Source organism: Papio anubis, chromosome 20 (assembly GCF_008728515.1).
Source record: "Papio anubis isolate 15944 chromosome 20, Panubis1.0, whole genome shotgun sequence".
Taxonomy (NCBI): Eukaryota; Metazoa; Chordata; class Mammalia; order Primates; family Cercopithecidae; genus Papio; species Papio anubis.
Window position 1 is genome coordinate 15,180,491 of NC_044995.1, and position 23,259 is coordinate 15,203,749.

General features: G+C 53.0%; 3 protein-coding genes across 10 annotated transcripts; 2 read left to right on the forward strand and 1 right to left on the reverse strand.

The window, feature by feature from the left end:
• Positions 1 to 2,025: 2,025 nt before the first annotated feature.
• Positions 2,026 to 4,331, reverse strand: ERICH4 (glutamate rich 4). Its single transcript, XM_003915590.5, has 2 exons — positions 3,475 to 4,331; positions 2,026 to 2,792 (listed from the first exon to the last, which is right to left on the reverse strand). Exons 1-2 carry the CDS (start codon positions 3,646 to 3,648, stop codon positions 2,574 to 2,576), a joined length of 393 nt encoding a protein of 130 aa, XP_003915639.2. The 5' UTR covers positions 3,649 to 4,331; the 3' UTR covers positions 2,026 to 2,573.
• Positions 4,332 to 5,328: 997 nt separating this feature from the next.
• On the forward strand, positions 5,329 to 16,900 carry DMAC2 (distal membrane arm assembly complex 2). 8 transcript variants are annotated; one of them, XM_009194569.4, is made up of 6 exons: positions 5,397 to 5,601; positions 9,684 to 9,877; positions 12,241 to 12,321; positions 14,998 to 15,134; positions 15,237 to 15,399; positions 15,812 to 16,900. In XM_009194569.4, exons 1-6 carry the CDS (start codon positions 5,470 to 5,472, stop codon positions 15,987 to 15,989), a joined length of 885 nt encoding a protein of 294 aa, XP_009192833.2. In that variant the 5' UTR covers positions 5,397 to 5,469; the 3' UTR covers positions 15,990 to 16,900. The 8 variants fall into 8 exon arrangements, with proteins under 8 accessions (XP_009192834.2, XP_009192833.2, XP_003915638.2 ...); XM_003915587.5 differs by lacking the exon at positions 5,397 to 5,601 and adding an exon at positions 8,044 to 8,225; XM_003915588.4 differs by lacking the exon at positions 5,397 to 5,601 and adding an exon at positions 8,237 to 8,622.
• A 3,314-nt stretch (positions 16,901 to 20,214) lies between these two features.
• On the forward strand, positions 20,215 to 23,177 carry B3GNT8 (UDP-GlcNAc:betaGal beta-1,3-N-acetylglucosaminyltransferase 8). Its single transcript, XM_009194568.4, has 2 exons — positions 20,215 to 21,242; positions 21,716 to 23,177. The coding sequence occupies exon 2, from the start codon at positions 21,748 to 21,750 to the stop codon at positions 22,939 to 22,941; it is 1,194 nt and encodes a 397-aa protein (XP_009192832.2). The 5' UTR covers positions 20,215 to 21,242; positions 21,716 to 21,747; the 3' UTR covers positions 22,942 to 23,177.
• Positions 23,178 to 23,259: the final 82 nt, after the last annotated feature.

Here is a 23,259-nt window from a genome sequence, read left to right on the forward strand (position 1 = left end):
GGGGGCTAGATCACTAGATAACCCCCATGGCTTCTGTATATGCTATTTTTCTACTTTTATATTCTTTTCTTTCACTTTTTTTTTTGTTTTTTTGTTTTGTTTTGTTTTGTTTTTGAGACAGAGTCTCACTCTGTTGCCCAGGCTGGAGTGCAGTGGTATAATCTTGGCGGACTGCAACCTCCACTTCTCCGATTCAAGCAATTATTGTGCCTCAACCTCCTGAGTAGCTGGGACTATAGACATGCACCGCCACGCCTGGCTAATTTCTGTATTTTTAGTAGAGACGGGGTTTCGCCATGTTGGCCAGGCTGATCTCAAACTCCTGACCTCAGGTGATCCACCCGCCTTGGCCTCCCAAAGTGCTGGGATTACAGGCGTGAGCCACCATGCCCAGCTCCATTCCCTTTCTTTACTTGGCTCATTTTTCCTTGTTGCCTCAGTTCTCCTCTAAGATCACTTTCCTGACATTTCAGCCTGGGCCTGTTGCCTTCTCTGGGTCCCCTCAGCCTCCTGCGCCTCCATCATCTCAGCCCTGATCCCTCAGATTATACTTCCTCTGTCCCCACTCTGACCATCTTCGCTGTCCCTGGGTAGGGATGGGTATCTTCTCCCACTGGTCTGGGAGACCCAGTCTGCCTGGTGCAGACTTGGTCACTGCTGGAAGGAGCTCAGTTAGTGTGGTGCTGAGGACAGCACTGGTGGGGCTGGCCCCCTTCACCCAAACTCCCACTCTCTTCCATAGATTTCACCTCTGTGGCCCAGGCCATGGCTTAGGGCAACTCTGCTTAAACATCGAGTCCATCCTCCATTCTGTTCTTGAATAGGGAGCACCTGTTACACCAGCCTCTCCCTTGTACCCTCCACTCATGTCTTTCTCCCCAAGAGACACGGGACTCTGGCACTTGTGAAGCATGACCCAGACCCTGGGGCCGTGGCATCCAACATCCTCATTCCCTACGACTCCTACTGTCTAGATGTAGCTGCCAAGAGACCCCCAGACTCCCCGGGCCTCTGTCTAGAATGCCAAGAGAAGGCGAGAACGCCGTGCCACTGCATGCTCTGTGGGGTCTCCTTCCCCCTTCCCTGGCTGCTGGGCGTGACTTCAATGTTCTCCCCAACCCCCAAACAGCAGTACTGATAAAAGCTGCAGACCTGGCTCAGGTTAGCTAATGAGGACCAGGCTGGGAATGAAGCCTGAATCCCTAAACCCCAGTCCTGCACCCCACCCTAATCCTGGGGTCTCCACTGGACAAAAGGAAGCAGCTTGGTTTTCCGTTGGTGTTGTTTGGAGATAGAGTATCTCTCTGGCTCCCAGATTGGAGTGCAGCGGCGTGATCTTGGCTCACTGCAGCCTCCGCCTCCTGGGTTCAAGCAATGCTCATGCCTCAGCCCCCCCAGTAGCTGGGATTACAGGTGTGCGCCACCACACCCAGCTAATTTTTGTATTTTTAGTAGGGACGGGGTTTCACCATATTGGCCAGGCTGGTCTCAAACTCCTGACCTCAACTGATTCCCCAGCCTCGGCCTCCCAAAGTGGAAGTGGCTTATTTTTAAGGAGAAAACTCCCATGGAAAGGAATCAGCACCTCCTCTGTCAACATTTCACTTCTCTGAAAAGACCCGCACTTCCAACTACAAAGTGCTTTGTAAACACAAGAATGAGGCTGGGCGAGGTGGCTCATGCCTGTAATCCCAGCACTTTGGGAAGCTGAGGCGGGCAGATCACGAGGTCGGGAGTTTGAGACCAGCCTGACCAATATGCTGAAACCCCGTCTCTACTAAAAACACAAAAATTAGTTGGGTGTGGTGGCGCGTGCCTGTAATCCCAGCTACTCAGGAGGCTGAGGCAGGAGAATAGCTTGAACCCAGGAGGTGGAGGCTGCAATGAGCCAAGATCACGCCACTGCACTGCAGCCTGGGCAACAGAGCGAAACTCCATTTCAAAAAAAAAAAAAAAAAAGAATGAGAACACTTGGACACAGGGAGGGAAACAGCACACACAACAAAATTTAAAAACAGGTGAAAATAATTTTAGTAATATTTTTACTACTACTGATATGATCAAAACATTATTATTTCAACAAGTAATTAATCTAAACATGATTGAGATGTCTTACGTTATTTTCATCATACTAAGCCTTTAATATTTGTTGTGTATTTTACACTCACAGCACATCTCAATTTGGACTCCCCATGTTTCAAGCACTAAATAGCCATGTGTGTCTGCTGTCCGTCTACCATACTGGACAGCGTTGATCTGAAATCCCATCTGTATGCATCACCATCACATTTGCAGAGACCCCATCTCAGCAGCACAGCTGAGGCTCATCTGCAAAAGCACCTGCAACTTCTCTACAACCTCCCACATCACCTCCAAACACATCCTCATGTCATCTGCCAACACACCCATAGCTCACAGGCCAATGTCTAAATCTCATTGCAGGCATCTTCAGAGAAAGCACTTACTAAAGGGGTATACTTGATTCCACATCTGATTTGACCTGCAAATCTCCCCTCCCCTTTGCATACATTTGCATCTAATTTGTATGTCAACCTAAATGCACTGGCAGAGCCTCAGATCATCATCTCAAAGTCAGGGGGGTGTGGGGCTGGGCAGGCCTCCAGGTGTTCCTCCTCCTGCTTCCACTGGGGCTCTTGATCCTCCTCCTCTTCCTCGCTGCTCTCCTCCTCCTCCTCCAATATGGTGACCAGTTCCTCCCGCAGCGCCCCTATCTCCAGCCCCAGGCTGCACAGCTGTCCCAGCAGCTGGACATCAACTCGGCGCAGGTTCTCCTGCCGGTAGGAAGGGGACGTCACAGGGATGCCACCCCAGAGAGCAAGGGTCTCGCCAGGGCCTGGATGAGAGCAGGTCCCAACTCATGTCCTGGCCATGGTGCCTGGGCAGGGTCCTCACTGTGCCAATGGATCCTAACTGCCTTCCTGCTTCTCAGAGTGTATCTTGATCTGTAACTCTGTCTTTGTCTCTCCATTTCATTGTCCCTGACTTCTCTCTCTGTTTCTCAGTAATATGTCTCCTCCCTCTCTTATCTATCTCTGTCTCTGTTTCCCTTTGTCTGTCTCTGTCCCCATTTATTTTTTGTCTTTCCATGCCCCTGTCTCTCTGTCTCTGTTTTGCTATTTCTCTGCCCCTGCCTTTGGCTCTCTTTCTCTCGCTCGCCCTGTCTCTGCCCTCCTCAACTTTCTCAAATTCAGTCTGAGTCCCTCTGTCTCTGTTCCTGCTCTCAGTCTCTGCTTCCCACCTCTGTCCCTCTCTTTTGGGATCTCCCTGTCCCACCTCTGTTCCTGTCCCTCACTCTATGTCTGTCTTTCTGTCTGTACATGCCTCTCATGTCTCTGCTTCTGTCTCTCAGATTCTGTCTTTCAGTCTCTGGCCCTCTCTATTTTCCTTCATTTCCATTCATTCTCATTTACTCTCTCTCTCTCTCTCTCTTTCCCTTCCAAACCCCTCACTCACCAGCTCCTCCCTGATCCACAGCAGACTATCCCAGGCACCTCCAGTGTCTGTCCCTGCAGTCCTGAGGGTCTGACCAGGGATTTCCACTGGTGGGACCTCCCTCAGGGCCTGGGGGGGTGGGCCCAGCCCCGGAGGCACCAGTCCAGCCTGACTCAGCTGCCTCCACAGCTCCATGGTCTCTGAGCTATGGCTGCCAGGAGCAGGAAGTAGCAAGGTCCAGGGTGGCCCGGTCCCCCGGGGAGCTGTGTGCGTGGTGGAGAGTAAAGGGCAGAGGGAGTGGGATGGGGTTCCTGGCAAAGGTATCCCAAAGTCCACTCTTCAGAGAAAATCAGCTGGCCTTGTGCTTTTGTTTTTCCTTCTGAAGTCTAACCTCAACTCTGCTCAAAGGGTTCAAACACAGTCTCTTGCAGAGGTCAAACTCTGCCCCTCCCTGTCTATCTCAGGTCTGACCCCTCAGGGGCGCTCAGTGTCTGTAGATGCCTGGCACCCTCTGTCCTTCCACCTGCCCCCCACCACCACCGCCTCTCCAGCCTCTCCTCAGCCTCCATTTGACCTCTGGCTTCCCCATAGCTTGGTTCTTGCTTGTCCTCTCAGCACAGGTCATCCCAGGGCTTTCCCACCAGTGTGCCTTTGGGGGCAGGAATGGCTCCCAGGGGCACCAACAGAGCAATCCCTCAGCTGGAGTGCCTGTGTCCAGGCTGCTGGCCTAGGGCCGAGCAGCCAATTCTGCTGACCCTGGACTTGCCTATGGGTATATCATCCTTGCTGAGGGTGGGGCTTCTGCTGTGGAAAAGTCTGGGAAGCACTGCAGGCCTCTCTCGGCCTTGAACCCTTCCTTCAGACCCAAAGTGCTTATATATATATATATAATGGTAGATCACAAGGTCAGGAGATCTAGACCATCCTGGCAACAGGGTGAAACCCCGTCTCTAGTAAAATACAAAAATTAGCCAGGCATGCTGGCGTGCGCCTGTAGTCCCAGCTACTCTGGAGGGTGAGGCAGTGGAATAGCTTGAACCCGGGAGGCAGAGGTTGCGGAAAGCCGAGATCACGCCACTGCACTCCAGCCTGGCGACAGAGCAAGACTCCATCTCAAAATAAATAAATGAATGAATTAATTAAATTATATAGATAATTTTTTTTTTTTTTGAGACAGAGTCTCGCTCTGTCGCCCAGGCTGGACTGCAGTGGTGCAATCTTTGCTCACTACAACCTCTGCCTCCCGGGTTCAAGCGATTCCCCTGCCTCAGCCTCCTGAGCAGATGGGGTTATAGGTGCACGCCACCACACCTGGCTAATTTTTGTATGTTTAGTGGAGACGGGGTTTCACCATGTTAGCCAGGCTGGTTTCAAACCCCTGACCTCAGGTGATCTGCCTACCTCGGCCTCCCAAAGTGCTGGGATTACAGTCGTGAGCCACCAGTCCCAGCCAATTTCATGTATATGTCACTGGCTTCCAAATGTTTGGCCTCAGTCCTGATCTCTCCCTTGAGTTCCACACCCTAATTCTGCAGCCCTGATGAAGGGCAGGTGAGTCCCCAAATTGGGGCTTAGCCCTGGAGGTTTCTTGGCTCCACTCAGCCAAGAATTCAAGAGCAAGGGAGCAAGCCGTGGAAGAAAGCAGGTTTACTGAAGCGGCTGTGTACAGCAGAAGGACAGCTCCTGGCAGAGTAAGGCTACCCAGAGTAGCAGCACGTGGGCTGTGGGCTGGCAGTATTTATACTCACTTTTAACTACATGCAAATTAAGGGGTGGGCTATTCAGAAATCTAGAAAAGGGGTAGTAACTTCTGGGTGTTGCCATGGCATTTGTAAACTGTCATGGCGCTGGTGGGAGTGCCTTAAGCCGATGAGCAGTGAGGGCAACTAGAGGTTGCCTTTATGTCATTTGCTGGTTCCGGAGACTTTATTTATTCTATCCTGTCAGGACCAGGAAATGAGTCCTGCCGCTCCTCTACTTCAGCTCCACCAGGGTGTCTCAGACACCTCAACGTGAATGTGGTCAACACAGAACTCTCAATTGGGAGCCCCATCATTGGATGCATTTCCTGTTGCTGCTGTAACAAATGACCACAATCTTAAAACAACACAAAGTCACCGTTACAGTTCTGGAGGTCAGAAGTCTAAGGTGGGTGCACAGGACTGGGTCTCTTCTTGAGTCTCTAGAAGACTGCCTATTTCTTAGTCTCTTCCAGCTTCTGCAAGCCATCTGCCTTCCTTGGCTCTTAGCCCCTTCCTTCATCACCCCAACCTTCTCTATCTATGATCATCACATCTCCTGTTGATGCTGACCCTCCTGTCTCCCTCTGAGAGGCCCCTTGTGATTACGTTGGACCTACCCAGTTGCCCATGGTAAGGGTAATCTCCCATCTCAAGATTCTTAACTTTGTCGTGTCTTCAAAGTCCCCCTTTTTTTTTTTGGAGACAGAGTCTCACTTTGTCCCCCAGGCTGGAGTGCAGTGCACAGCCTCGGCTCACTGCAACCTCACTGCAACTTCCACCTCCTGGGTTCAAGCGATCCTGCCACCTCAGCCTCCAGAGTAGCTGGGATTACAGGCATGCACCACCACACCCGGCTAATTTTTGTACTTTTAGTAGAAACTGGGTTTCACCATGTTAGCCAGGCTGGTCTGGAACTCCCGACCTCAGGTGATCCACCCGCCTCGGCCTCCCAAAGTGCTGGGATTACAGGCGTGAGCCACCGTGCCCAGCCCCAAGTCCCTTTTACCATAGAAAGTAACATAGCCACAGTATCCGGGGATTCACAAGTATGAGTATCTGGCGGAAAGGGTCTGTTATTCAGCCACCACACCCACCCTCCTAAACCTGCTGCTCTTTCAGTTTCCTCATGTGCACAGCCATGCCAGTCTGCTTTTAGTTTCTCAATCTATTGGCTTAACCTTCAAAACAGATCCAGGATTTGAGCACTTCTCACCATTTCCTCTGCCCCATCCCCATTCATCTCTTGCCTAGACTGTTACAGTAGCTTCTTGTACTGGTCCCCTGCATCCACCCTTGCCCTCTAAGACATGGTTCCCCAATCCCTGGGCCGAGAACCACTACCAGCCCCTGGCCTGTTACGATCTGGGCCACACAGCAAGAGACGAGCAGCAGGTAAGTGAGCATTACCGCCTGAGCTCCGCTTCCTGTCAGATCAGCGGTGGCATTAGATTCTCATAGGAGGCAAACCCTACTGTGAACTGTGCCTGTGGGGGATCCAGGTTGCCTGCTCCTTATGAGAATCTAATGCCTGATGATCTCAGGTGGAACAGTTTCACCCCAAAGCCATCCCCACTCCACATCCTGCCCCCTGGTCTATGGAAAAATTGTCTTCCACGAAACCAGTCCCTGGTAACAAAACGGTTGGGGACCACTGCTCTAAGGTACATTCTCCACCTGGCAGAAATGACCTTTAAAAAACGTAAATCCGATTTTAACACTCCCTTCTTCCCACTGTGAATAGAATAAAACCCTACCAGGCCTGCACCGTCAGCCCCTGCCCACCTCTTAACCCAGTCTCCTATCTCTGTCTACAAGCTGGTTCCCACCTCAAGGCCTCTCTGCTCTAGAGGCTACCTCTTCCTGCAGCTCTTTTCCCTTAGATCTTTGAATGGCTCTTTCCTTATCATTCACTTCCACTTCAATGTCACCTCTTCAGAGAGACCTTTGCTGATGGCCCTACGCCTCAGTCACTTTTTTTTATCTGCTTATTATCAAAATTATCTTGCTGATTCCTTTGTTTCTTATCCATCCTCTCCCATATCCATGCTGTCCCAGCCCAGAATGTTGACTCCCTGAGAGAGGGACTGGGTCTGTCCTGCTCACTCTGGTAATCTCAGCAGCTAGAACAGTGCCTGCCATCATGTGGTAAGTGTTCAGTAAATATTCTTGGAATGAATGAATGAATACTGCTATCCACAAGACTTCACAATGGCTCTGCATGCTGCTATCTAGCTTTGAACTCCGAACTGGTCTTGAGATCTCACCTCAGTCTCTAACCTTGAAGTCTAACCTCTTCACCCACTCTTTCTCTTACCTGACCCTAATTTTAAAAAATGACGTGGTCAGCTTTTCGGCCCCCTCATTCCCTGTTTTAAAGAGGAAGCTGGAAGAACAAGAAAGCTCAGGGAGACTGCAATTGCAGTCAGGAAAGAAAGAGACTCTGCCGGGAAGGACACCCCATCTTCTCCTAGGGAAAGATTGTGGAGTCCTGTTTTTTTGTTTTGTTTTTCAACTTTTTGTTTTAAGAGACAGCGTCTGCTCTGTCGCCCAGGCTGGAGTGCAGTGGCGCAATCACAGCTCACTGCAACTTCGACCTCCCTGGCTCAAGCATCCTCCTGCCTCAGCCTCGTAAGTAGCTGGGACCACAGGCATGCACCACCATGCCTGGCTAATATCTTATTTTTTGTTTCCCTATTTTTTTGTGGAGATAAGGTCTCCCCTATGTTGCCCAGGCTGGTCTTGAACTTCTGGCTTCAAGCGATGCTCTCGCCTCAGCCTCCACAAAGTGCTGGGCTCACAGGTGCGTGAGTCACCGCGCCCGACCTGTGTCTGGTTTTGAAGCTCAGAGAGAGGGCGCTGGGAGCAATCCCTAAACCCTAGGAGAGTAAAAAGTGCGTGCACCTTTAAGGGGACGGTTAGAAAACGCGGGGCGTGGCCACAGGAGAATAAGTTCGCCCTGGCCCAGGCTAGTGGGATAAGACCGACCCCTTCCGGTTACGTAATCTTAGCAAGATGGCGGCTTCCTGGCTGGTAAGTGACCGGAGTTCTAGAGCCCTAAATTTGAAGTCCGCTCTGCAGCCTCCGCATTCAAGCCTCTGTTGGCGGCCACGAGAGCAAAGAGCCGTGAGGCAGCGGGCTGAGACTGGCAAGCCCCGTACTGGGAGTGCAAACCTGTGGCTATTGGGGGCCAGGAAGGATCTGTGGGGGTCGCAGGCGGAGGAGACGCTTTAGCGAGGGAGGGACTTGACTGAGAGTATCCAGTGGGGATGAGGGAGTGACCTCCGAAGAGCGACGCGACTAACCAATCAGAGGGAGGGATGACACAAGGAGCTAATGGACAGGCAAGGGTGGGGCCTGTACGACAAGAGGGCTTGAAAGGGATTGTTTAAGGATGTGGGATTTGGTCCTAGGAGACCGAAGGATAAATGTAAGAAAAGTTCGTGGGAAATTGCCTATTTTTTACAGAAAACTCAAAAGCATGATGGGCGGGGGAACCGAGAGATCAATTTGGGGGTTCCAAGGGCATCATCTGGGTGAAATTAAGAGCAGAATTTGAGATATTCTTTCAGAGGATTTAGAAAGAATTGGGTAAAATCAAGGAATGAATTTAGGGAAAATTAAAGAGGTTGGCAGCTTCAAATTTTTAAGGAAAATAAAGGTGTGGGTAAAATTATCGACAAAATTTGAAAAAAATTGGTTAAAGCAAAGAGAAGCTGGGGTAGATTAAGAGGAGACCTTGAAAGCAAAATTGAAGCGTTTGGGGGCTTCTTCCCTGTGGCCACACCCCTCCACTTTTTTACTCTCCTCTTCAAAGCTCATGCTTTTTTTACCCTTATCGGTTCAAGGGTGTCCAATCTTTTGGCTTCCCTGGGCCACGTTGTTCGAAGAAGAAGAATTGTCTTGGGCCACACATAAAATACACTAACCATAACTGATGAGTCAAAAAAAAAAAAAAAATCACACAAAAAAATCCTCCTAATGTTTTAAGAAAGTTTGCATGTTTGTGTTGGGTGGCATGCAGGCGGCGGATTGGACAAGCTTGGTTGGATTGCTCAGAGCGCCCTCTCCATGAGGTTTGGAGATACGTTTTTAAGATTATATTTTGGGGAAAGAAGTCATTTGGGAAAACGGGAAAACCCCAGGAGAAGAACTGGGTAATTAAGGGGCAAATCTGTGGGAAATTAAGAGGTCAAATAATGCAGGTTTTGAGTAATAAGAGTTTGGGGGAAAGTTAGAGGAAGAATTTAGGAAAATCAACAGTATATGGCTAGTCAAGGAGAGAATTTAGGGTTGACTAAGGGGAGGAGGAACTTGGAAAAAACATGGGGAAATTTTTGGAATCTCAGACAATTTTGAAGTTTTGAAGGAAGAACTTAGGGCGAGTTGGGAATCAGAGGGATTGAGGTTCATGGAGCAAGAACTGGGGAATCCAGCTCTGTGTCTCCCAGGAGGCTCCAGGCTCAGCTCCTTTCCTCTCCCCCTCCCCAGTCCCTGCGCCTGGTGGCCCCCATGTGGAATGGGACCCGGGGCATCCATCGCCTGGGTGGGGCAGTGGTCCCAGAGGGCAATCAGAAGAAGGAAAGGACGATGCTCCAGTTCCTGACCGACCATTTCTACGATGTGGAGGCTCTGAGGGGTTACTTGCTCCAAAGGGAGATGTGCAAGGTGCATCTGAAAAATCGGTGAGAATCCCTGGCCTGCAAGACCCTGCGGAGACCCTGGCCCACCAGAGCCCAGGTCCTGTCCTTGCCATTCCCAGGCAGCACTGTGGCTTCCAGTGCCAGCCTTGTTGTCTCTTGCAGCTCCATCTCCAACCTGTACCCTTCTCAAGGACTCCAGCTCACATAGGCAGCTTGCCACCCACCAGCTCCACTCAGAGTCTAACTGGCATCTCAAACCTAACATGGCTAAAACCAAACCCTGATTTCTCCCCAAAAAACATCTGCTCACTTCCAAGCCTTCCCATCCCAGTAAACGCTAGTGCTGCCCACCCAGTTGTTCAGGCCAAATTTTTTTTTTTTTTTTTTTTTGAGACGGAGTCTCACTCTGTCACCCAGGTGCAATCTCAGCTCACTGCAAGCTCCGCCTGCCGGGTTCACGCCATTCTCCTGCCTCAGCCTCCCGAGTAGCTGGGACTACAGGTGCCCGCCACCACGCCCGGCTAATTTTTTACATTTTTAGTAGAGATGGGATTTCACCATGTTAGCCAGGATGGTCTCGATCTCCTGACCTTGTGATCTGCCTGCCTCAGCCTCCCAAAGTGCTGGGATTACAGGCCTGAGCCACCGTGCCCGGCCTGTTGCAGGCCAAATTCTAAGGAGTCATCCCTAATTCCTCTCTTTGCTTCCCTGCCCTCCACATCCAGACCATCAATAAAATACTAGAATATCTCTAATTTGACCAGTTCTCACTGCCTTCACCATTCATAACCTGATCCAAGTCCCTTTGTTTTATAATTGAATCACTCAATAACTGGTTTTTAGTTCCTGTACTCTTTTTTTTTTCTTTTTTTCCCGAGACAGAGTCTTGCTCTGTCTCCCAGGCTGGGGTGCAGTGGCACAATCTAAGCTCACTGCAACCTCTGCCTCCCGGGTTCAAGCAGTTCTCCTGCCTCAGCCTTCTGAGTAGCTGGGATTACAGGCACCTGCCACCAGGCCCGGCAAATTTTTGTATTTTTAGTAGAGACAGGTTTTCGCCATGTTGGCCAGGCTGCTCTCAAACTCCTGACCTCAGGTAATCAGCCTGCCTCGGCCTCCCAAAGTGCTGGGATTACAGGCATGAGTCACCACACCTGGCCAAAATTTGTTTTGTTTGAGACGGAGTCTCGCTGTGTCTCCCATGCTGGAGTGCAGTGGTGTGATCATGGCTCACTGCAACCTCCGCCTCCCGGGTTCAAGCAATTCTCCCGCCTCAGCCTCCCAAGTAGGTGGGATTACAGGCACACGCCACCATGTCTAATTTTTCTATTTTTAGTAGAGCTGGGGTTTCACCATGTTGGCCGGACTGGTCTCGAGCTCCTGACCTCAGATGATCCACCTGCCTCAGCCTCCCAAAGTGCTGGGATTACAGGTGTAGGCCACACCACCTGGCCTGTCCCATACTTTTTTATAATCTACAAAGCAGCTCAATGAATCTTACCATCACCAGCTCCAAACCTTCAAATGAGAACCAATCTCCAAGGCCTAAAACATAGCCCCTACTGAGCTTTGAGACCCCCTGACCAGGACTCTACTGGCCCCCTGTCAGCATGACATCCCAATTTCTTTTTTTTCTTCTTTTTTTTTTTTTTGAGACTGAGTCTCGCTCTGTTGCCCAGGCTGGAGTGCAGTGGCGCAATCTCGGCTCACTACAAGCTCTGCCTCCCATGTTCACGCCATTCTCCTGCCTCAGCCTCCTGAATAGCTGGGACTACAGGTGCCCGCCACCACGCCTGGCTAATTTTTTGTGTATTTTTAGTAGAGACGGGGTTTCACCGTGGTCTTGATCTCCTGGCCTCGTGATCCTCCCGCCTCGGCCTCCCAAAGTGCTGGGATTACAGGTGTGAGCCACTGCGCCCGGCGACATCCCTACTTCTTATTTATTCAGCCATCCTAATTCGAGTCTCTGAGCCTTTATACTGTGTTCCTTCTCACCACTCAAATCTCTGCTCAAATGTTACCTCCTCCAATTAACACCCAAACTCAGCCTCCACCGTCCCCACCCCTCTGCTCCCCACCCCTCCCAGTCAGCCTCTCTGCTTTATTTGGTCATGGAATTGACATTCTCTGCAATTTGCTGTTATTTCCTGGGTTGTTACCTGTTTCTCCCTGTATAATGGCTTGGATTACTGCACTAATCTCCAGACTGGGCAGGGATGTTATCTGCCTTGGTCACCACTTTGCCCCCAGTGCCCAGCACTTAGTAGGTGGCCAATATATATTTTCAGCCTGACTCAGTCTGTCTGCATGCCTGGTTTGCTGGACTCTGCCCCTCCTAACAGCACTGGGGCATCGTGAGGGCTGTGGTGCTCCCCAGGCCTCACCCTTAGCTACCGTTTTTTCTGCAGATCCTTCACCTGGCTGGAGGAGCAACATGGTCCATACAGTGCAGGTGCCTTTTTCATCCTGAAGCAAGGAGGCGCAGTCAAGTATGACCACTAAGGTGTTAGAACGGGCTGGGGGCAGGTGGTGGGTTATCTCTCTAACGTCCAGGCTCTGCAGTCACACAGGCTTCAGAGTCCCCTGGTCTCTGCCGCCTTCTGGCTGTGTGGCTTGAGACTTGTTCCTGAGCTTCAGTTTTGTCATGTGTAAAATGGGATGGTGATCATTTCTAACCTACAAGTTTTGCTATAAAGACTGAATGGGGGCCAGGCATGGTAGCTCAAGCCTGTAATCCCAACGCTTTGGGAGGCCAAGGTGGGCGGATCATCTGAGGTCAGGAGTTCGAGAGCAGCCTGGCCAAAATGTAAACCCCATCTCTTTTTTTTTTTTTTTTTTTTTTGAGGCGGGGAGTTTGGCTGCCAGCCCAGGCTGGAGGTGCAGTGGCCGGATCTCAGCTCCTGCAAGCTCCGCCTCGGGTTCGCCATTCTCCGGCCTCAGCCTCCCAAGTAGCTGGACTACAGTAGCCACCTAGCCCGGCTAGTTTTTGTATTTCTTAGCAGAGGCCGGGGTTTCACCCTGGTAGCCAGGATGATCACCGATCTCCTGACCTCGTGATCCGCCCGTCCTAGGCCTCCCAAAGTGCTGGGATTACAGGCTTGGCCACCTTGACTGAAACCCCATCTCTACTAAAACCTGCAAAATTTGGCTAGGTTATTGTGGTGGTAGGAAGCCTGTAATCCCAGCTACTGGGGAGGAGCTGAGCAGGAAGATAAACAACAGGGCCCAGGAGGTTGCAGTGAGCGAGACCACCACTGCACTCCAGCCCCTAGAGACAGGGCAGACCTGTCTCAAAAGTCAAAAGTGGTGTTCAGGCACAGTGGCTCATGTCTGTAATCCCAGCACTTTTGGGAGGCGGGGAGACAGGAAGGCCACTTGAGGCCAGGAGTTTGAGACCAGCCTCAGCAGTTTTGTGAGACCTACAAAAATATTTTAAATTAGCCAGGTGCAGTGGCACATGCCTGTGGTCCCAACTGCTCAGGAGGCTGGGGAGCGGAAGATCTCAGCCCAGGCTACAGTGAGCTATAGTCACACCACTGAACTCTAGCCACAGGGCAATGAGGACCTGTCTAAAAAAATAATAATGAAGCTTGAGGCAGGTGGCCCTGCATAATCCCAGCACTTTGGGAGGCCGAGGCTGATGGATCATCTGAGGTCAGGAGTTTGAGACCAACCTAGCCAACTTGGCGAAATCCTGTCTCTACTAAAAATACAAAATTAGCTTGGCATGGTGGCGCACGCCTCTAATCCCAGCTACTTAGGAGGCTGAGGCAGGGGAATCCCTTAGAAGCCGGGAGGCAGAGGTTACCCAGTGAGCGAGGTCAGCCACTGCACTCCAGCATAAACAGAGCAAGACTCTGTCTCAAAATAATAATAATAATGGCTGGGCGTGGTAGCTCACGCCTGTAGTCCCAAGCACTTTGAGAGGCCAAGGCAGGTACAGCACTTGAGCCAGGAGTTCAAGATCAGCCTTGGCAACATAGTGAAATCCCGTCTCTACCAAAAATACAAAATTACCCAGGCATGGTGGTGCATGCCTGTAATCCCAGCTACCCAGTGAGACCCTGTCAGAGAGAGTGAGAGATTGACTGTGATTTTGCAATGTAAGAGGCCTAGCAATGCTTATGTGCTCAATATATATATATTTTTTCTTTGAGACAGAGTCTTGCTCTGTCGCCCAGGCTGGAGTGCAATGGCACAATCTCGGCTCACTGCAACCTCCTGGGTTCAAGCAATTCTCCTGCCTCAGCCTCCCAAGTACCTGGGATTATAGGCGCATACCGCCATGCCTGGCTAATTTTTTGTATTTTTGGTAGAGACAGGATTTCACCGTGTTGGCCAGGCTGGTCTCCAACCCCTGACCTCAAGTGATCCACCCACCTCGGCCTCCCAAAGTGCTGGGGATTACAGGCGTGAGCCACCGGCAGCACCTGGCCTGTGCTCAATACTGTTTTTCTTTCTTTCCTCCTTCCCCGCCTCCTTTCTCCTTCCCTTTCTCTTTCCTTTGCTTTTTTCTTTTTCGGAAAAGACAGTTCACATAGACTTCATCTACCCCTCCGTCTGATTTGAGCACTTCCTCTGGCAACTTCTTTAGAAACAGTATACATGTTTGAAAATGTCCCTTAACTTTTGCCCATCTACCAGGATTCTTGCATTTACCTTTTTGCTCTTATGTTATCTGTAATCTCGCTGACCCTCAGTTTCTAGGTATGTAAAATTGGCAAAACATTCTTTTTTTTTTTTTTTTTGAGACAGCGTCTCCCAGGCTAGAACACAGTGGCATGATCACAACTCACTACAGCCTCGACCTCCTGGGTTCAAGCAATCCTCCCACCTCAGCCTCCCAAGTAGCTGAGACCACAGGTGCAAGCCACGAAGCCCAGCTAATTTTTGTATTTTTTTTGTGAAGACGAGGTCTCACTGTGTTGCCCAGGTTGGTCCTCAAACTCCTAAACTCAAGTGATTCTCCCGCCTCAGCCTCGCAAAGTGCTGGGATTACAGGCGTGAGCCACTGCGCACAGCCAGATGGAGTCTTTTTCTAAGATGGAGTTAGTTATGTCAGGGGTGACCTATACATATTATATAGGGCTGGGGAAGGTTCCGAAGAGGCTGGAGGCCTGGGGCAGGTTCGGCTGCCCTACTGACACTCCCTCTCCCGTTTCCAGGTTTCGAGACAAGGAGTGGATCAGGCCCGATAAGTATGGCCATTTTTCTCCAGAGTTCTGGAATTTCCGGGAAGTGCCTGTCGAAGCTGTGGATGCCAGTGACTGTGAAATCAACTACGAGGGCCTGGACAACCTCCGTGAGTGCGGTGGAGTGGAGATGGGACAGGCCTCCACGTTTTCCCTTTGGTGATGGGCTCCAGAAAGGCCCCTGGTGCCATCCTGCCCTCTCCCTACCACAGTCCTCCTGAAGGAGCTCCAGTCCTTGTCGCTGCAGCGCTGCCCCCACGTGGACGACTGGTGTCTCAGCCGCCTCTACCCACTGGCCGACTCGTTGCAGGAGCTCTCGCTGGCCGGTTGTCCCCGCGTCTCCGAACGGGGCCTTGCCTGCCTCCACCACCTCCAGTGAGATCTCAGCTCGGGCTGGGCCCCGTATGCAGGCACCTCTCCCACCTCACACAGATGCAGGAGAGGAAGTGGGGAGGAGCAGTGTTGGGCAGTTCTCATATCCCCCTGCCTCCATCACAGACCTAGAGTATTTGTGGTAGATGAGCAGTCACAGTGAGTCTCTGGAAGAATTAAATGACTCCTGGTTTTTCTTCCTTTTTGTTTTAGTCAAAACTCTATGATATCGATGCTGTTGCAGAACAGTAGGAGCTAGAGTTGCATATTTGCAGTTAACACACTGGGCTTCGTGTGCCTGGACAGCTATAAAGATTTTATTTTAGGAAGCTAAGGTTGAAATTTGGCCAGTACCTCCCTATACACACACACACTGTCCTTACACTGGCTTCCTGTCCTCCTCCCCCTTTTTCAGGAACCTCCGCAGGCTGGACATCTCGGACCTCCCTGCCGTGTCCAACCCAGGCCTCACTCAGATCTTGGTGGAGGAGATGCTGCCCAATTGCCAGGTTGTGGGGGTCGACTGGGCTGAGGGCCTGAAGTTGGGGCCAGAGGAGCAGCCTCAGGATACAGCCAGCCCTGTCCCTGCCTAGCCTTCAGCCCTGTCCCCACTCGAGTGGCTTCTCAGCGGGCTGCATGGAATGTCTGGTAGCTCGCCACACTTCTGGCTTCCATTTGTCTTCACTCAACATGGGGGTGGGGGAATGGTGCTGGCCAATCACAGGGAGAGAGCATGAAGTCCCAGTATTTATTCCTGACTGCCCTTGGCTAAAGGTCACAGCTCCTGTCACTCTTTCAGACAGCCCTTTCCATGCCCCTCTTCAGGCCTGGGGAGGTAAAGTCTCAGGCTGTCAGTAGCTGCAGAGAGCCACACTCACCTTGTCAAGAGACTCTTCTCAAACTGTCCTTATGTGAGTGCACTGCCATTTCTTGCAGTGACCCTGACTGACACAGGAGCTGCTTCTGACACTTTACAGGGATGGTGCTCCCCCATACAGGGCCACTCTGCTCACTATAGGATGTGCAGCATCCTTTGCCCCACTCACTAAAGGCCAGCACACCCCCAGGCCCCATGGTATTGCTGGTTATGGATTTATTGACTTTATATTCCAAATTCAGCTTTTTTGGTCTGCGTTTCTTTAGAAAGGGGATAAGCTTTGTCAGTAGAGGGCACCAAACAGGCATTACAGGAGGAAAGGCGCCTCCTTCCTGGTTCCTGTTGGTTGTGCTTCTGCCTCTGGACCCCGCTGTACGTGTGGCTTCCCCAGCACCCAGCTCCTGAAGCACCAGGCAGTCAGCAGCTGCCCTTGGCACCCTCCAGCCCCCAGAAGTTGCGTAGGAGACACAGCACCTCCACTGAGGCACCTCTCTGGGAATAACATTCCCCAGCACCCCAGATGGATTTCCAGTCAATTCAGAAGCATTTCACCAGTGAAGCCCTCATTATTCCAGTTCACTGTTAAAGCCAGTAATTCTCTATATTAAATTTTCCCTGTTCAAGTTACTCTGTGGTTTTTCTCTCCTGACTGCATCCTGATGAATACAGAGTTGATACCTGGAGTGTCCCAGGAATAGACTATTAAGATAGGATTCCAGGATTGGTTTGGTTGTGCCTTTGGGCTTGGGCGCAGTGCTGAGCTCTTGCTGATGGGAAACCAGATGCCAGAGGCCCACTGCATGCAATGGCATCATAATCCCACAAGCGCCTGTGGTTGACAGAGATGAGGCACGTGCCTTGGGACCCCCTGTGGCTGCTGCGCTCAACAGCTGTGGTAGTTGTGACAATTCTAAAGACCAGGGTATTGGATGGATTCTCCAGAGTGCCCCTGAGTGCCCACAGACAGTGACAAGCGTGGCTCTGCTAACTCAGCTCAAGTCACAGTCTGAGAACTAGACAGCTTCCATGACAGCCCCCAAATTTTTGTTGTTTTTTGTTTTTTTGTTTTTGAGACAGAGTCTCGCTATGTTGCCTAGGCTGGAGTGCAGTAGTGCGATCTCTTGGCTCACTGCAACCTCCACCTCCCGGTTTCAAGCGATTCTCCTGCCTTAGCTTCCCAAGTAGCTGGGATTACAGGCGCGCACCACCACACCAAGCCAATTTTTGTATTTTTAGTAGAGACAGCATTTTGCCATGCTGGCCACGCTGTTCTCAAACTCCTGGCCTCAGGTGATCCGCCTGCCTCAGCCTCCCAAAGTGCTGGGATTACAGGTACGAGCCACCATGCCCGGCCCAAAAGTTTTTACTTCTTTGGAATGGGGTCATCTAATTGGACCCAGAGTAAACAGACAATCTTGAACCCCCAAGTCACTTCAAGCGAGTGACTTATCAGTGTCTGAGAAACCTACCAGCCTTCCTTTGCTTAGAAACCCTGTGATGTGACCCGGCGCAGGGGCTCACGCCTGTAATCCCAGCACTTCAGGAGGCCAAGGAAGGTGGATCATGAGGTCAGAAGTTCAAAACCAGCCTGGCCAACATAGTAAAACCCCATCTCTACTAAAAATACAAAAAAATTAGCCGGGCGTGGTGGCGGGTGCCTGTAATCCTAGTTACTTGGGAGGCTGAACCCTCCCGAGGAGGATGATTACTTAAACCCAGGAGGCAGAGAGGTTGCAGTGAGCTGAGATCACACCACTGCACACCAGCCTGGGCAACAGTGCAAGACTCTATCTCAAAAAAAAAAAAAAGAGGCCGGGCGCGGTGGCTCATGCCTATAATCCCAGCACTTCGAGAGGCCAAGGCGGGCAGATCATGAGGTCAGGAGATCAAGACCATCCTGGCTAACACGATGAAACCCCATCTCTTCTAAAAATACAAAAAAATTAGCCGGGCATGGTGGTAGGCGCCTGTAGTCCCAGCCACTCGGGAGGCTGAGGCAGGAGAATGGTGTGAATCTGGGAGGCAGAGCTTGCAGTGAGCGGAGATCACACCACTGCACTCCAGCCTGGGTGACAGAGTGAGACTCCATCTCAAAAAAAAAAAAAAAGAAGAAACCTTGTGATGACCTCACCAGGGGCAGACACCTTGAAAGTGGTTGTCCATTCTTTTTTTTTTTTTTTCTTAATTAGAGATAAGATCTCACTATGTTGCCCAGGCTGGTCTCAAACTCCTGGGCTCAAGTGATCCTCCCTCTTGGCCTCCCAGAGTACTGGGATTATAGGGGTGAGCCACTGTCCCACCCCAGTTTTTTTTTCTCATGGCCAGCTCTTACACAGAAATAATGGATACACCCCTTTCTTCTTTTTTTTTTTTTGAGGCGGAGTCTCCCTCTGTCGCCCAGGCTGGAGTGCAGTGGCCGGATCTCAGCTCACTGCAAGCTCCGCCTCCCAGGTTTAGCCATTCTGCCTCAGCCTCCCGAGTAGCTGGGACTACAGGCGCCTGCCGCCTCGCCCGGCTAGATTTTTTTTTTTTTGTATTTTTTAGTAGAGACGGGGTTTCACCGTGTTAGCCAGGATGGTCTTGATCTCCTGACCTTGTGATCCGCCCATCTCGGCCTCCCAAAGTGCTGGGATTACAGGCTTGAGCCACCGCGCCCAGCCCCCTTTCTTCTTAAGACTCACCACAAGCGCTCCTTGCTGCCTCTAGACCCATAAATACCTAGGGTCAAATCAGCTTGCTCCAGGTGGACAGGTGCCAGCTTTTACACGATGAGAATGACAAGACTTCGCAAATAATATAGAGTCAGAAACTTGGGGAATGCATGCAGAAGTGGATTTTAAGGATGTGACACCAATGAGGGTGGATGTAACACTAGCTCAGGCCAAATTTACTGGCATGAGTGTGCCTTCTAGAGCTTCTGGATTTCATGGGTTACCTTGTGCAGCTGGACATGGTTCTAATAGCTTGCTTGGGTACCTAACCGGAACTTGGATCCAATAGTGGCCTAAAGTTAATGAGGCAGAGAGACCAGAACTGCCCTAGCGTAAGATGGATGAGGGGAGTCCCAAGGCTTGGGGAGATGGAAGTGTTGGATTGGAATGATCATGTTCCACCAGCATGTTCACCCTCCAACCATGTTCCCCAAGAAGGCACCCCTTACTGGCCAATCCCATGGTAGAGTTAATCATTCTGTATATTGAACTTTCCCTATTCCCATTCCTGTGTGGTTTCTCTCTCCTGATTGGACCCAGACTGAGGCACACGGCAAAGGCAAAAAGAAAGGCACTCTCCGAAGCTTCCTAATGCTTCCAGGAAGAGCAGCACCCCCTGCCCCCAGAAGCTAGATGAGCTCAGGGGTCTGGAGTCCCTCTCTCCCAGCCCCAGGGTAGAGTGAACTTGCAGACTCCCTCAAGAGGTGCTCAGGCTCCTGCCCCCAGCCCCTAGCTGTCATTTCCCACTCCAGCTATTATTCCATTAACATTCACCACTTCCTCCCCACTCTCTTCCTCCAGCTGTTCCCACAGGCTCCATTATTCAAACTTGGGGGGAGGAAATCAGGGCTGGACAGATCAACTGCTGCTGCTGACAGACTGGGTTCCTGCCATGATGGGGACAGGACTGCCCCAAAACGAGGGTGGAGTGAAGGGGTCAGCCCAGGCTTAGTGGGAGCCCCTTAGTCCCACCCCATGTCTTGGGAGGTCTTCAGAGAGCTGATGCAGTACCAACAGCAGGGACCTCTGGAGGGCAGGGACGCAAACACAGGCAGACACCCTCTCCTGCCCCAGGGAGCTGGATGTGAGTGTTCCCAGAGTCACAGCGCCCCTGGGGGAGGGGCGGGGCCCAGGGCGAGGCTGGCTCCAGGGCTGGAGGTTGGGGGTAAGGTAGGAACGGATTCCCACCCTGCTGGCAGGCAGCCCGGGTGGAGGAGGTACAGGGGTCAGCTTAGGATGGAGGAGGTACAGGGGGTCAGCTTAGCTCCCGGTTCCCTGTGGGCCCCACCCTGTCACCCTCTATTGCCCTTGAAGCTCCAATCTTTTCCTCTCCTGTTCTTCCCCTTGGCTCCCTCTCCGCCACTCACTCCCCGGGTCTGGCTCAGAAGCCTGAGTCCCTCCCCTCTGCCCTCCATCTGCCTCTCTCAACCTCTCTTTCCCCAGTGAGCACCCCACAGGGCTTCCGCAACCCCTTATCTTTCTCGGATCTCCATTTCCCTCCCCCTCTCCCTCCTGGCCACCTTCCCACTTTTCCTGTCTTCTCTCTCTCCCCCTCAGCTCTCTCCATCGCCTGTCTCACCCCAGTTCTCCTCTCTCTGCTCCCGGGCCGTCCCTTCCCTCTCCACAATGTCTCTGTCTCTCCTCCTCCTCACCAGCCCCTTCCCCCCACCACCCTGACTGGGCAGCTACAACAAACATCCCTCTCTCTGGCGGGCCCGCCGATCCCTTCCCACTCAGCACATTCACTGCCGCCTCCTGGCCATGGGTGCCGCCGGGTGCCAGCCTCTCAGCCTCCCCAACTCTGCCTCAGTGGGACCCTGCCTCACCCTGGTCACTCTGACACTCCCCAGCCCAGGCCCAGCCCTCAGTCTCACCCTCCCTGGTACCCCCTCCCTCCCCAGGCCCTGGTTCTCCCCTCCTAGGCCTCGCAACGCCCCCGTCTTGTTTCTGTGGCTGCCCCCTGCACCCTTCCCAGCTGTCTTACCAGAAACCAGCCCTAACACGCCAGAGCTCCATCTCTCAGGTCGGCCTCCTGCCCTCCTCCCTCCCTCCCTCCCTCCCTTCTGCCTCAGCCCCGCCCCGGCCCCTGGGGCCCTCCCTGCTCCCGCTCCGCTCCCCTCCCCGCCCCTCTGGACTGGCTGGGCAGGGCTGGGCCTGGCCGGTCGACAACGCAGGGGCTGGGGCAGGCAGATCAGAGGGAGCTGAGGGAGGCCTGACCTGAGGCCAGCACCCGGAGCTGGTGGGAGCCAGAGCCAGAGGTAAAAAGGCGTGGGATCCCTGGTTCCCCTGTCCCTGGGGTGGGGATGTTGCGGGAGGCAGGCTGGGTTTCTAACCCCAGGGAGCTAGGAATCGTGCTCCTGATTTCCTGGTGAGGGCGATAAATGGAGGGAGAGGGAGGAGATAGGCGGCAGGGTCCCTTGTCCTGGATGGAGACAGGGAAGAGGTAGACCTTTGGGCTCTTAGGAAGGTGGAAACATTTGGACGGAGTGGGAAGAACAGGGTGCTGGAATGGGATTGGAATGGGGGATTCCTAGGTCTAGGAATAAGGACCAACGGGGTCCCTGGGTCAGGGGAGCTGTTTAGGATCTGGGACTGAGAGAAGCTGTTATGGGGGTTGGCAGGGACTATGGGAGATTGTGAAGCTGTCTGCCTGGGGCCTGGCTGGGCCCTCTCTGGAGGCCCATCCCCACACCCCAATGGCCTCCGTGGCTCCCCTGTGGCTCCCTTGTAGCTCCCGCGGCCGCCCCTTCCCTGGGCCAGGTCATGCGCTGCCCCAAGTGCCTTCTCTGCCTGTCAGCACTGCTCACACTCCTGGGCCTCAAAGTGTACATCGAGTGGACATCCGAGTCCCGGCTCAGCAAGGCCTACCCCAGCCCTCGGGGCACCCCGCCAGGCCCCACACCAGCCAATCCTGAGCCCACCCTACCTGCCAACCTCTCCGCCCGCCTAGGCCAGACTGGCCCGCTGCCCTTCGCTTACTGGAACCAGCAGCAGTGGCGGCTGGGGTCCCTGCCCAGTGGGGACAGCACTGAAACGGGGGGCTGCCAGGCTTGGGGGGCAGCCGCTGCCGCCGAGATCCCTGACTTCACCTCCTACCCCAAGGACCTCCGCCGTTTCCTGCTGTCAGCAGCCTGCCGGAGCTTCCCACAGTGGCTGCCTGGAGGTGGTGGCGGCCAAGTCTCCAGCTGCTCGGATACTGATGTCCCCTACCTGCTGTTGGCCGTCAAGTCAGAACCAGGGCGCTTTGCAGAACGACAGGCCGTGAGGGAGACGTGGGGCAGTCCAGCTCCAGGGATCCGGCTGCTCTTCCTGCTAGGGTCTCCGGTGGGTGAGGCAGGGCCTGACCTAGACTCACTAGTGGCCTGGGAGAGCCGTCGCTACAGTGACCTGCTGCTCTGGGACTTCCTCGACGTCCCATTCAACCAGACGCTCAAAGACCTGCTGCTGCTGGCCTGGCTGGGCCGCCACTGCCCCGCCGTGAGTTTTGTCTTGCGAGCCCAGGATGATGCCTTTGTGCACACCCCTGCCCTGCTGGCTCACCTGCGGGCCCTGCCACCTGCCTCGGCCCGAAACCTCTACCTGGGTGAGGTCTTTACGCAGGCCATGCCTCTCCGGAAGCCAGGAGGACCCTTTTACGTGCCCGAGTCCTTCTTCAAAGGTGGCTACCCAGCCTATGCAAGCGGGGGTGGCTACGTCATTGCCGGGCGCCTGGCACCCTGGCTACTGCGGGCGGCAGCCCGTGTGGCACCCTTCCCCATTGAGGACGTCTACACTGGCCTTTGCATCCGAGCCCTGGGCCTGGTGCCCCAGGCCCACCCAGGCTTCCTCACAGCCTGGCCAGCAGACCGCACTGCGGACCACTGCGCTTTCCGCAACCTGCTGCTAGTACGGCCCCTGGGCCCTCAGGCCAGCATTCGGCTCTGGAAGCAACTGCAAGACCCAAGGCTCCAGTGCTGACTCTCGGTGGGGAGGGCAGAGGTGCTGACCTGGCCCGGGCCCTGGCCTGGGCCTCTGGGGCCTGCCCCTGGCTCAGCCCCTCCTTCCAGGTCTTGATGGGAGGGAGGAGGGCTTAGAAGCTGGACAACTTAAGCCACTCCTTGGCCTCCCCAGCCAGGGGCCTGGGCAGGAAAGATGGGCTGGTGAGCTGTTTTTGCCTACTTTTGTTTTTGAAAAACATGCACTCCCCACTCTGAGGCCTGGGGTTGTTTTTTCACTGTGGGGCCCTGGAGTGGTGGGGAGCAGGGCTTGGCCACACCCTGACCTTCATCCTGGACG

Coding starts and splice junctions, on each gene's coding strand:
- DMAC2 (XM_009194569.4), top strand. CDS start 5,470: ATGTGGTCAACACAGAACTCTCAATTGGGAGCCCCATCATTGGATGCA. Junction 5,602..9,683: donor CTGGAGGTCAGAAGTCTAAG/GTGGGTGCACAG, acceptor CCCCCTCCCCAG/TCCCTGCGCCTGGTGGCCCC. Junction 12,322..14,997: donor AAGCAAGGAGGCGCAGTCAA/GTATGACCACTA, acceptor TCCCGTTTCCAG/GTTTCGAGACAAGGAGTGGA.
- B3GNT8 (XM_009194568.4), top strand. CDS start 21,748: ATGCGCTGCCCCAAGTGCCTTCTCTGCCTGTCAGCACTGCTCACACTC.
- ERICH4 (XM_003915590.5), bottom strand. CDS start 3,648: ATGGAGCTGTGGAGGCAGCTGAGTCAGGCTGGACTGGTGCCTCCGGGG. Junction 2,793..3,474: donor TGTGGATCAGGGAGGAGCTG/GTGAGTGAGGGG, acceptor TCCTACCGGCAG/GAGAACCTGCGCCGAGTTGA.